The sequence below is a fragment of the Podarcis muralis genome, chromosome 14, assembly GCF_964188315.1.
Source record: "Podarcis muralis chromosome 14, rPodMur119.hap1.1, whole genome shotgun sequence".
NCBI classification, from domain to species: domain Eukaryota; kingdom Metazoa; phylum Chordata; class Lepidosauria; order Squamata; family Lacertidae; genus Podarcis; species Podarcis muralis.
The window spans coordinates 2,779,462-2,793,341 of NC_135668.1; the positions used below are offsets into that span (position 1 = coordinate 2,779,462).

At 46.2% G+C, this 13,880-nt stretch overlaps 1 protein-coding gene across 6 annotated transcripts in view; it reads right to left on the reverse strand.

Annotated features, from left to right (window-relative positions):
* APBA2 (amyloid beta precursor protein binding family A member 2) overlaps positions 1–13,880 on the reverse strand; it is a 107,075-nt gene that overhangs the window by 45,058 nt on the left and 48,137 nt on the right. For all 6 annotated transcript variants that reach the window (XM_028705800.2, XM_028705802.2, XM_028705803.2 and 3 more), the window contains 2 exons: positions 7,582–8,588; positions 79–159 (listed from right to left, as the gene is read on the reverse strand). In XM_028705800.2, the coding sequence (XP_028561633.2) occupies positions 79–159; positions 7,582–8,550 (1,050 nt within the window). In that variant the 5' untranslated portion in view covers positions 8,551–8,588. The remainder of the gene's footprint in view (positions 1–78; positions 160–7,581; positions 8,589–13,880) is intronic.

The window sequence follows — 13,880 nt, forward strand, 5'->3', positions numbered from 1 at the left end:
GGAAGAGAGAAGCATGACGTGAAATGCAAGATGGAGGCAGGAGAGGGGAAACAGAGCACCTTGGCCTCTAGTACTTGCCTCTGGCATATTATTATTGTTGATCGGTCCATTGAGGTCAGAACGCTGCTGTTTCCGAGGCTGATCTAACCCATTGCATACCTGTAAAAGAAGCAGAAAGACCGAACTGATCAGGGAGAAGGAGATCAATGCACCATCGTTCTATCACTGCCTCCTACCCATAATCTGCATTGCTGCTACTGTGGAAATAAGGGCTGATCTATCCATTGACTGTTTGTGAGCATATTAAAAGAATGTAGAAGATATAAAATATCTCTTAAGAGCCAGTATTTTTTTGCTGGGTTTAAATCCCGAGTTATTTATTTATTCATTTATGGAAAAATTATTATGCATCACTTGATTGTAAAAACAAAAACAAATAAAAACCTCAAGGTTGTTTACAAAGAGAATAAGACAATAAAATTATTAGTAAAAACACTTAAAAACCAACTATTTGCAACATTTTTAAAAAATCAACAAGTGAAAAACTGGTTAAAGTATCAGTATGTTATCAACATTTTACACGCACTGGCAGAGGAAGAGGGGGACGGGGGGAGTGATCCTGGTGGGGTGCCATCATGGCTGCCCCCACCGCACGTTGGGCGCCGTGCCACGCCCCTGTGGGCAGCGCACCATGCTCCAGGACACGCACCACACCCCTGCGGGTGGCATGCCACACACATGCCAGCCAGGCCCCCGCCTGCTCTCTGCCCCCGGTGCTGGAGCATGAAGCTCTGCTACTGTCTACATGTCTGGGTAGGCTTGTCTAAACTAAAATGTTTTTAGCAGGCACTGAAAGAGTACAGAGAAGGTGCCGGCCCGGTGTCAATAGGCAGGGAGTTCCAAAGTATAGATGCTGCCACACCAAAATATTGCTTTCATACAAATGCGGAAAATGGGTATTTTGTGGCACCTATAACAATTCCAGGTTCCAGAATGGCACACATGTTTATTGTCTGGGTGGTGGAATATCAAGGCCATGGAAAATGCAGACACCTATGTGAAAAGGGAGGCAATCCATGGCTTCTGCATCCAAGGGGTGGCAGGGAAAGAGATTGTACAACTCTCTCCATGAGGAGCACTCTAAAAACATATGAAAAACCTGCTGGGTCAGGTCAATGGCGCGTCTAGCCCACCCTCCTGTTCTCACCGTGGCCACCCAGTTAATCTGTGGGAAACCAGCAAGCAGCACATGAGCAGAAGAGCCCCCTCCCCTCTTGGGGTTTCCAGCAACTGGTATTCAGAAGCACGGCTGCCTCTGGCGGAGGAAGCAGAACAGAGCTATCCTGAGTTGGACAGGACTCAACCACCACAGCAGATGGCCGTTTTCAGAATTCCGTTAAGGCCTATAAAAGACAGTTGTGAGAAACCCAATCACAACTGCACCATTACACTAAAAGTAAGATATGCATTGACATATGGACACACACTAACACAAGGGAACCAGCACATAGAAGATTGCAGCACTGCCAAATAACATGTAAATTATTTTGGGAGCTGCCAGGATTAAATCAGAAAAGCTTTGGCAGAAAAGCAGGGTGGCTGTGAGGGTGGGAAACAATTTTCAAACAAGAGTGACAGGACATATATTGGGCCTGTGATGCGAAACGGCAGAACCACAGCTTCTTCTACCCTTTAAAGGCCTTGTCAGGTCTGATCACAATTCATTTGGCAGCACAAGAAATGCAGCCGTAGCCCAGACATGCCCACATACAAAATGGGTTAGAACAGCACCCGATTTAGACAGCATGTCTCAGACACGGTCACTAAATGAGCTTGTTTCTCCCTACAGTAATGATTCAGCACTTGTGGGCTTATCATGGTGGTGAGCAGCCTGTAGCCTTCAGACGCTAATGAATTGTGGCTCCCATCATCCCTGAGCACTGGCCATGCTGGTTGGGGCTAATGGGAGTTGTAGTTCAGGCACCAGGTTGGAGAGGGCTGTGGCTCTGCCCTTGTGGCTCTGAGCATATAGAAACAATTGAACACATTTCTTTCCATTGCCAGTACTATACAATCATACGTGACAGGTTTATTGTGCCAATAACACACACATTTCCAGGACACACAGGGCAATTCTATATCTCTTTACCGCTCCAAAATAAAAACCCGATATATTATATACAATCTCCAGATACTGTGCTGCTATGATTGACATACTTCGGAGGACGACATGTGCCATACAACAGGTCTAAAACTGAAGGTTTACATCTACAAATTTTATATTCTGCTTGATTTATGTGCCTTACACACCAACTCGAGTTCCAGCTCCCATACCAGGGACTCATCATGGACACACAGTATTGTCTGAACTGACAGGCAGTGACTTTCTAGGGAATACTTCTTCCATCTGGTGCCCTCCAGATGTTTTGAATGGCAACTCCTATTATCCCTGACCATTGAGTGTTCTGGCTGAAGCTGACAGGAGCTGCAATCCAAAACATCTGGAGGACAGCTGGTTGGGAAAGGCTGCTCTAAGGTTTTCCAATCGCATAGGAGATGCCAAGGATGGAACCTGGAACCAACTGCATGCAGTACCATTTCTCTGTCACTGAACAACACTCTTCCTCCAAAACAAGATGATCGCTGTTCAACATATGCAGAGCCTAAGATGCAATGCAATTGTTACAAACCAGGGCTGCTTAACACACAGAATTTCAGAGCCAACACTCCCTTACCCCAACCTACTTTTAAGAATAGATCTAATTATCTCCCCTGCTTTTGCATGTGGAAATGTCACCACTGATGTTGGAACACTGTTACCAGCTGATGCTGTCACATTGTAAAAGTCCCATATGCAAGCTAGCCATAAACAGCTCTATTTGCAAACCAGGATATATGTCTCACTTCCCGGGGCATTTTCTCTGTGTGTTCCCTCGTTCGTTCCAATCAAAAATTAATGTTCCAGATGAGAACTTGTCTCAAAGATAGCAATAGATTGTCTCGTTGCTAAAAGGGGGTGGAGAATTAATTGCAAGCAAAGGCGAGAGTGATGAGACAATACCCTCCTCTTCTGCTTGTGAGGACCCAGCGTGGGATTCTGGGATGAAAAAGGAAGGCTCCCCCACACACACATGCAAGGGCACCTGGTACTGTGAATCAGGAGTCCCATCCAAGTGTTCTGTTTGTATTCAAAGCCTACGCAGTGCACTAATTCCTGCTCCCCAACTCATGGAGTGCAAAGATCTGAAGCTGGAGAGGGAGCTGCTCCACTCCAGGTGGAGGCTCTCCACCTCATTTAGAACCCCAATTGTGTGGGTTTCTAAATGTGTGAGGACCCTTTACAAGTAGAGGGGGTTCCCCACTTGAGGCATTTGACCTCTGCAAGTTGGAGGGTGGTGGGGAGAGACACAGAGGGTGCTGGTGTTGGGCCTGCCCCCATTCTTCACAAAAGGAGGGTGATGTGGGGCTGTGCAGCATGTTCATCCCCTTCCTTCTTTCCTTCCTTCCTTCCTTCCTTTCTTCCTTCCTTCCTTCCTTCCTTCCTTCCTTCCATAATGTTCTTAAGAGGTAGGGATCATGAGGAAAGGAATGGAAAAGAAAACCACGAATATCATAATGCCATTATACAAGTAGATGATGCAACTGTATCTGGGATAATGTGTGCAGATCTGGTCACCACTCTGAATGGCAGCTGCTGGAAAGCACAGGGCAGGAGAATGAATGCTCTTGCGCTCAGATGCTGCTTGCATGCCTCCCTTGGGCATCTGGTTGGCCACTGTGAGAACACAATGCTGGACAAGTTGGGCCATTGGCCCGATCCAGCAGACTCTTCTTGTGTCCTTAAGCAGATGTTCTACCACTGAGTTCTGGCACTTGACAACAGACACCAATTCACAGCATAATTTTTTAAGGCATTTATTTTAAGGCATTGTCAAAGCCTTTTCAACAGGTAAATTAAGGAAGTAGAAGGATATGAGAACTGAGTTTGGTAAATGGGGACCATACAGCTGTGCTGTGTGGTCTTAGATCAGCCTTGTGCTCTCCTGGGAGGAGCCGCCAAAATGTCTGGAGGGCACTAGGGTGGAGAAGACTGTCCTAGATTGTTTTCTTCCTCCTACTTAAAGGTTAATGCATTTATAGAAAAATTAACACATTGATATAACTACAATGCTTGCTGTCAAAGTAGGAGACAGGAACAGATTCTGCAGCCCACATAGCTGCCCAGCATTGCATCAGATGGCAGCTGCACATCAAGCTGTTTCAGCTAATGAGCTAGTCTAGTTTATAAAGTTTAAGAAGAAGCAGTGTTCCCCTGCTCAGGGTGCATCTCCTAGGTCTCGCTAATAGACAGACTGCCATGCTCAGAAGACATAACAGGTTGGATGGTTTAGTTGAAATTCCTGTATTGGAGAGGAGTTGGACTAGGTGGCCCTCAGGGTCCCTTCCAACTCTAGGATTCTAGGATACTGTGATTAAATTACAATAATAATTTATCACTCATACTAGAACATGAGTGACCTTCTAGATCAGCTTTCTCCAACCTGGTGCACTCCAGGTGATTTTGACAACACTCCCATCAGTCCTGGCCATGCTGGCTGGAGCTGACAGAAGATGTAGTCCAAAACATCTGGAAGGCACCAGATTAGGGAAAGCCCCTTTTAGAGTTTGGATTTGATATCCCGCCTTTCACTCACCTTCAGGAGTCTCAAAGCGGCTGACATTCTCCTTTCCCTTCCTCCCCCACAACAAACACTCTGTGAGGTGAGTGGGGCTGAGAGACTTCAGAGAAGTGTGACTAGCCCAAGGTCACCCAGCAGCTGCATGTGGAGGAGCGGAGACGCAAACCCGGTTCCCCAGATTACGAGACAACCGCTCTTAACCACTACACCACACTGGCTCTTTTAACACTTTCTCCTTTTAGCACTTTCTCAGGTCTAGAACTTTTTAAAAGCATTCTCAATAAACTGAGCAACACTCTTTTAAAAAAATCTAATAACTGTTTTTAACACAAGAACTGTAAATCAGGGCTGGTAGAGCTCTAGGTGATCAACAAAGGGTTTCTGTCTCCCAATTGTCTAACAATAGGAACGGTAGAACTCTAACACTAGAAGTCATGGGAATTCAATGAAGCTGAATGTTGGAAGTTTAAAGCTTTTTAGAACCATACCCAACTCCCTCAACCTTTCCCCATAAGGCTTGCTTTCCATACCCCAGTCACAACCAATCCTTTCATTTCTCTTTGTGTTCTAGGAGACCAGTAGGGAGGGGAGCTGGTCACAGCAGGAAGGGAAGACTCTCTGGATTCTTCAGCAGCCTGTCTCAACTTTGCCTCTTGCCACCCTCCCCTCCAGCCTCCGCTAAGCCTCAGAGTCTGAACTGCTCTCTGTCACAGCCTCTTCCTGCTCACTAAACCCTGTCGCCTCTTCTGCCTCCAACACCTCCTCCTCCGCCTGCTCCTTCTTCTCCTTCTGACCACTCATGGTCATCCCACCACCACTCCCCTGGCTCTGAGCCTCCTTCCTTGGGGAGTTCCCTTGGGGGCTCCCCAGCTGGTGGCCTCCCACCACTCCTCTGCATCCAGCCAGTCCGTGACATATTATTATTATCATTATATTATATATTTATTTATACTCCACCTTTTCCCCTGAAAAGGACTCAAAGCAGCTTACAGATAAAGCAGGTGCCTGAGGGAAACCTGCAAAGAGAAGAGCCCCCTCCCCTCCTGCCATTTCCAGAAACCGGCATTCAGAAGCATTGCTATCTCCAACTTGGGCAGCAAATCAGTAGAGTTTGACAGCTTGAGTCCACTGATTTTAAAGGGTCTACTCTGAGTATGACTGAGTGGGCTATCATCTCTAACCCTTATGTACCAAGAGACATTTCTAAAAGTGTGGCCTGGAAATTATGGCTTTTGAATGACTGGTGCTTTGTGGAGAGAAACCATTTAAAAATATTATAGTGGCAAATGCAGCAGAAAGCAAATATCATGCTCCCCGTGGACCCTGCTGCTACCATTTGTTGAGTGTTCAAAACAGGAAATCGAGAAAGCACTACTATCCCCACCCCTTGATGACCCATCGCCCTCTGGGAGTCAAAGGCTGAGAGAGGAACTTGTGCCAGGCAGGGTCACAGCAGACCCGGATCCCAAAAAGGAGACTGGCAGATACAGAGCCTGACTCCCGAGGCAGACGCAAAGAGTAAGGCTGCAACCAAGAGGAGAGTTTAGGCTCCCGAAAGACCGTTTTATTTTATTTTGTTTTATTTGTAAATTTTGTTAGCTGCTTTTCACTACTACGAGTTCCCAAACAGGGTGCAATGTCAATACAACGCAACAGAAGAGCAGAACATGAACAGAATCAGCACACCCAGTGTTTATTTTCTAGAAAAAAAGGTGCCGGTACCAACCATGAAGTTGTTACAGTACGTGCCACAATTTTTAACAACAACAAAAAGAGGTGCCGGTACTGAAAAAAAGCAGAGAGCACGCCCGTTTAACTGTGTGGTGGCCAAACTCCAACTATATTCCTGGGTGAATAAAGAAGCCTTCAGTTGCCAGCAAATGCTCAAAGACCTGGTGTCAGTCAAAACTGAGAGGGTTTTGAGAGGGGAGGGAATTCTATAATCAGGGTGCCTATTCAGTAAATGCCATCTCTTGGCTTGCCAAATGTCAATGCCATGTCAGACTAGGACCTTGGAGACAGGGGTTCAAATCCCCACTTGGCCATGAAGCCCATTGGGTGGCCTTTGGCCAGTTGCAGCCTCTCAGCCTAGCCTAATTCACAGGGTTGTTGTGGGGATTAAACAAGGAGGGGGAGAACCACATATGCCACCTTGAGCTCCTTGGAGAAAACGGTAGGTTAAACATGCAATCAATCAATAAAGCCAAAATCCTGACAACTGCAGCACTGTCAAGAGGATATTTTAAACATGGCATTCATTCATTCATTGATTTATAAAGGTATTTATACCCTGCCCTCATAAAATATCAGGGTTGTGTACATCAATTACACACAATAGAAAACAAACATTAAAATGACAGATCACAAAAAATGTAAAATGTAGGCCTGCAATTTTGATGGATGGATGGATTGCTGTCTAAACCCCCTTTGTGACCAGGTCAAATGAGATGCCTTTGGAACAAATAATGTAAATAAATGTCTGTATCAGGCAGAGTGCCTATAGCCCTTTGATTTCAGGCCTAATTAACCTTGGCTGCTGGACATGCAGATAGGGCTGAGAGGAGGCTGGAGATTGGTGGGGGAGATGCTAATGGCACCCCTGAGGCCAACCCCATGAGGTTCCTAGGAGGAGAGGGGTCATTTGAAAAGCTTTTCTTCTGGGTCAGTCTGTGCAATTTCCCAGACCTATCACCTTACCATCTCTCTCAGCTTTCCAACGCTGCCTTTCCCACCTATGCTGGAGAATGAAGAGAGCAAAGCACATATCCTATGTGTATTTGTATGTATATGTATGCAACAATCCAACCGTTTGACTTCACCCCCAAAGCCACACTCTTCCATTGCCTTGGAGACAGACAGATACCAACAACAAAACAGCAAAAGAAGAGAGTCAACAACTCACCTGTTCTTGTGGCCACGTCTGTCTTTCCTCGGGGGTTCTTGACTTGGTTTTGAAGCCTCTGGGTACATCTCCCACTTGCTTTGATGCAGTGGGGATGTTCAATGATTTTGGCCTTCCCAGATGCCTGTTGGAGCTGTGGCCAGAGTCTCCCTTTGGACAAGTCTCTGCATAGTCATTTGGCACGTTTTCAGTCCCTCCATGCTCCGGGCTCATCTCCGAGGCGCTGTTGATGCTGCTCATGCTCATGCTCATCTTAATCTCTGCAACGATCTGGTCGATGTCTTCCTCCTGTTCTTCTAGCTCGGCCTCTTCTTTCCCAGAGTGGTAAGGAGACATCCCGTGGGGATTCCCATTTGCTTCAGGCGAGTAGTAACCCTGGTAGCGCTCTTCGCTTGGATGGCAATACTGGAGGTTCTCTTCTTGGTCTTGGATCTCCAGGCAGGCCACCTCCCCTTCCAAAACCTGGACGCAGCCCTCGTGGTGGCCCGGGGCTTCTGTGGCTTCGCATTCATCCCGGTGCTGCATTTTCATGTCGGACCACTCCGCTTCCTCCACAGCTTCCTGGCACTCATCCGTCTCCACTGGATGTTCTTCATGGGGGACATACTCTTCCCCGCTGCAGTCCATCCCTTCCAGGTACCCGTCATCCTCTGGGCAGTATCGGATGTAGTAAGTAATCCCTTCTTCTTCCTCCGGGAGCCCCTCATCGTAATCCTCCTCTTCGGAAGTGTTGTTGACATAATCAGAACTGGAGTCGCCATCTCCGCTGTGGTCGAGACACTCGTGCTCGGCCAGCGTAGGGGTGCCTTCCCTGGCAGCCACAACCTCCGTCTCCGTCTCCACATAGTCCTCCACAGGCAAGTTATCACCCTCATTTTCAGCCTCCCTACCCTGAGGCAAAGGAGGGGAAGCTCTCGCCCGGTGATCCAGCATGCTGGCTGTGGTGGTTTGACATTTCCTGCTCGCCATGGCTGACGACTCACATGACAATCATGTCTGAGGAACACCTGCAGGCAAGAGTCCAAAGAAGAAATCAGGCTTAATCAAAAGGTTAGCAGCAGGAAATCAAAGAAATAATACTACTGGGGTGTACAGAAACAGACATATATTTTTTTTTAAATGCCAGGTAGGGTGGAGTGGAGCACAAGACTCATAAATTATCCCATCGAATGCTAGAAATCTTAGTGCAACAACTTTGCTGGATGTCAAGCCATGTTGAAATGCCATTAAATAATCCACATTGTAACGAAAAGGGGAAAAGGTAGATTTAGATGGTATAATCCAGGGACGTTTCTATTCTAGGGGCCTCTGGGTCCCTGGGACACCTCAGCACAAGAAGCAAAAATGAAAATCAAGCTTCTGTGAAAAGCAGCTTGCCCCCCCCCCCCATGAATCTTCCCCTGCAAATCTGCAGTTGTCAAAGGGTGTGGGGTGCATTTTAGGATGTACTGCAGTCTCCTCCAACTGAGTGCCCCCCCAAGCAATTCAACTGTTCAGCTCCCATTGTTTCTGACCATTGGTCGTGTTGGCTGGGACTGATGGAGGGAAGTAGGTTGGGGAAGGTATTTTCCTTCCAGTAGCACCTTAGAGACCAACTCAGTTTGTTATTGGTATGAGCTTTCATGTAAAGCTCATACCAATAACAAACTGAGTTGGTCTCTAAGGTGCTACTGGAAGGAATTTTTTTTATTTTGTTTTGACTACGGCAGACCAACACGGCTACCTACCTGTAACTAGATTCAGAAAGTGTAATTAATCATTTCACAACACACCTGCCTAAACATGCATGAGATTTTACTTCATGTGGATGAATCCTGTACTGTGCTTAATGAAACAATCTCTATGCCACCTGTTCAAAGAGATGCAAATTCATTAATTCTAAAGCCCATCAGTTGCTTGTGGCTAAGAACAACTTCCCAATCTAGGCAGTCACTGACACATTTAATCTATTTTTACCTGTTCACACTTCCTAATATTGCCCTAATATAAATTATTTGTTTCCTCAAGACAATGGAATTGATGAAATATGCTGTCCTCAATTTCAAACATCCTTCCATGCCACTATACACAGACACACACTCATGTTTCAGTGTGTGGTGATATCATTCCTTTAAGACTGGTTTATGGGACTAGGTTAGAACCTCAGAAATAAGGAGCCAACGTACAGCTGTCTCCTGTTTGTGGGATGTAATCCATTGGTGCAGTCAAATGCAACATTCCTTATTTCTCTAGCGTGGGCACAGGCAGGGGGACATCCAGTCAGGGTAACTTCCTGTTCCTCTGGTCTGGAGCATCCTCCCCCTGCATGTGACCTGGGAGATGGGCATGGCTCTGGCTGACTCCACAGAAGAGCTGAGTCTCGCAGCCATTTTCTCAGTCTGGTTTTGTCTTTCTGTTGTCTTGCTTCTCTCTTTTGCTGCCATGCTGCTCTCCTGCAGCCCTTTTGTTGACTTAATGTAATTTTGCTGTCTGCTGGCTCTCAGCCAGCAGCACATGAGTTCAGTCTCCATATGTAACTACCAAGTAAAGCCTGCCTTTCAGGGATCATATCGTGAACTGAAATGTGAGTAAACTTTTTGTTACTTTACTCAGAAAGACTCCTGTGTCTCTATTCTTTTAAGAGGGATCAAAAGGGGACACCAGGAATAAACTTAACTAAGAGATTCAAACAAATCCCCAAACTAGCTTCCAGCTATATTGAGGGGAATCTGCTCTGCTACGTCACTTGCTAGTGTGAGTGAAGGAAGGATCATACTTCTTCAATATATCCTTTCCTACTATTCTTAACATTCCCACACCGTTAAGACTTCAAGGCCGGTGACAAAAGGTAATTGAGTGGAAGAGGTGAACGCCGATGGTCTAAGTGTTGAATGGTTTCTTTAAATGTAAAGGTTCATCATTGTTCCACCCGATGTGTATGTCTTTAAGGGGGCAGAGCAAGGGCCAGAGCAAAATAACGAGATCCAGCTTTACAGCTGTGAAACATAGCAGGTGCTGCTGAGTTGCATTGATTAAGGTGTGTCAGCATTTGGGTGTAGTATATAAGGAGCAGCACCTAGCTCTCCCATTACCCTGGGGGATGGGTTGGTGGTTGGGTCTGGTTTGTTGATGTATTTAGTGTAAATGGAGTTTTTGTTTTTCTTATTAAAACCTTGTTTAAGTTATTTTTGAGTCCCTTTTTAATGCATGGTCTCCCCAGCAAGCTCTCTGCAGCGCTACCATACTGCAAATAGCCAGCACTAAGTCCCCATAAAAGCTGGATTGGCGGGAGCTCTCGGCAGCCAGCCAAGCTTAGTGTCTAGTGTCTATTTGGGCTTTTGACAGCATCTTGCTCTGTTGCTCAGCCTACTGAGACTTAAGTGTAAATGTTTGTGTTAATTGGCTGGATAAGTTAATGTTTGTTGCTTTCTTACCTTCTGAGCTATTTTAATCTGTGTAATTATTTCTTACAGAGTTTTGTTTTAGTAAAGTCTATGTATGGTTTTATGAAATTTGGTCTGGTCTGAGTTCCTGAACCGTTTAATTCTGACCACGCTTTTCGGAACAAGAGTCATCCACCACGTGGACCAGCATCCTGTTCTCACAAAGGTGAGCCCACGCCTGTGGGAAAAGCTCTCCCCACTTGTGATTCCAAGCAACAGGTAGTCAGAGCCTCCAGCACAATGGGTAGACTATGGCCATCAATAGCCTTATCCTCCATGACTTGATCTAATCTTATTTTTAAAAGCTATCCAACCACACAAGCACTGAAATCACAAATCAACTGCTAACCACTGCAAAATGTACAACCAAGACAGAAAAATGTACCACGGTCACTGTTTTCTTTCCATCTGTGGTAGAGAACATAGAGAACATACTTCCCCCCCCCCCACCTCTGTGCCCCCCACAGACAAAAGGACTCCAGAAAAATGATTGAGGCTATTATTGAGATCAGGTCATGCAGCATCAAGTCTCTTTAGAATAGAATCTAGACTGCAGGGCCAGAGGTGCACCACACATGGAAGGGATTATTGGATAAATTGCACAAAGGAAACTGTGAAGGCCATAAAGAGGCTGAGAGCCAACCAGGGCCAGAGGGAGGAATCGGGATCACTGGAAGCTTGGGAAAAGCAGCACATTAAATGGAAGTTGCAAAAAATGTCACTGCTCTGAAAACAACCATTTGCCCATCGTAATAATGATGAGATTGTTAGTGAGTGTTCATATTAAATCAAGCAGTTAAAAGTGCCATTTCAGGCAATATTGATTTGTCACTATAAATGTGATTAAAAAGGGAATAATTGTCTGCACCTCTCAACAGAGAATACTAATTAGACTGCTAGTTACTGTTCCATATAACATGTCTTTCAAAGTGACCTGCCCCTTGACTCTCCTTCAGGCTTTTAGTCAATCCTCCCTTATTTCATACAGTGGTAGCCCGGGTTAAGTACTTAATTCGTTCCAGAGGTCCATTCTTAACCTGAAACTGTTCTTAACCTGAAGCACCACTTTAGCTAATGGGGCCTCCTGCCGCTGCCGCGCTGCCAGAGCACGATTTCTGTTCTTATCCTGAAGCAAAGTTCTTAACCCGAGGTACTATTTCTGGGTTAGCGGAGTCTGTAACCTGAAGCATATGTAACCTGAAGCATATGTAACCCAAGGTACCGCTGTACAGGCTGGCTCTAAAAATCAGCCACTGGAAGGGCCTCATCAGAGACTGCCCTGCCTACCTCATGACTACAGGACGCAGGTTGAGGCGCAGGGCTGCTTCCTACATATACACACAGGACAGGTCAGAAACGGGCAAATTTCCCCGTGTGGTCAAGGGCCACTAGTGGGGGGGCAGGCCCCCCAATATTTTTGATAAGGGAGCCTCCCCGCCCCCCCCTCAATTTCACAGCAACCCTCAAAAGCAAGCGCCAAGGTAAGGAAGCTTCACCCTGCTGGGTCCTTTTGAAGATGACCAGGGAGACGGAAGGGCAAATGTCTGCACCCAGAGCCTCCCTTTGCCAATTGCCAGAGCACCTCCCCAGAGGGCACACTGGCAATCTCTTTGCCCTGCCATGTCCCTTTCACAAAGATAAGGCAGCTGGCAGGGGCGGGGGGATGGCGGTCCGAGTTGGTCTGGCTGGGTTGGGGGGACGTAGCAGATATGACATCATGCACATGTGACACCACCCCCCATGTTGGGTGCAACTGGGCGCTTCGGAGTGCTGCATTCCCTTGGGGGTAATCTGCTGAGGGCCACATGGTGAGCAGGGCAGAAGACAACAGTGGGTGGGGGCAAAGCGCTCCTCCTCTCCACGCCAAGGGCTGCTGGGAAGACGGGCAGATGGCTCTTGAAATTAGGCTGAGGTCCACAAGCTGCCCACTCCTGTTATAAATGATCTAACCAAGAAACTTCCACACTCATCACACCGGACAGCTGCAACACAACTGAACTACGGCCATGTTAAGAAGTTAAGCCAGGTCACTATGTGAGTGACTATTTGGCACAAGGTTTAATCCACCCCTAGCCCAAGGTGCCAACCAGAAAGAGGGCTCTAGGATTCACACCAAGCACCATGTCAGACCCTCCAAGTGCCCCTATTATCCAGAGACAGTCCCAGATTTACAGAAGCCATCCCGGTTTCTGATTCTATCCCAGAATGTCCCCCTTTTCCTTAGGACGTTCCTATTTGCATCAATGAAATGTTGGAGGGTATGGTGCCCAACCCCTGAGCCATCTGAAGGCAGCCCTGCATAGGGAAGTTTTTTAATGATGAATGGTTCATTATATTTTTATATATGTTGGTAGCTGCCCAGAGTGGCTGGGGCAACCCAGTCAGATCAGCAATGTATAAATAGTTAAATTATTATTATTAATGTGGAATAGGACATCCCTATTTTCATCAGAGAAATGTTGAAGGGTATGCTATGTATGATACCATGATACACTATATGCTTTATTAAATTTCTATTCCGCACTTCACCAAAGAATCACAGGGCGGTTTTCAATATAAAAACACAAAAACACATAACATATTAAGAAAAGCAATAATCTCCTGCACAGTTTAAATATTATTATTTAATTTAAATGGTCATGACTTCCCCAAAATAATTCTGGGTGCTGTAGTTTGTTAAAGGTGCTGAGAGTTGCTAGGAGAACCTTATCCCTCACCAAGCTACAATTCCCAGAGTGATTTAGCAGTCAATCCCTTTGGGAATTGTAGCTCTGTGAGGAGAATAGGGGCGTTTCCTAACAACTCTGAACACCCTTAACGAACTACAGTACCCAGAATTCTTTGGGGGAAGCCTTGACTGTTTAAAGTGGTATCATA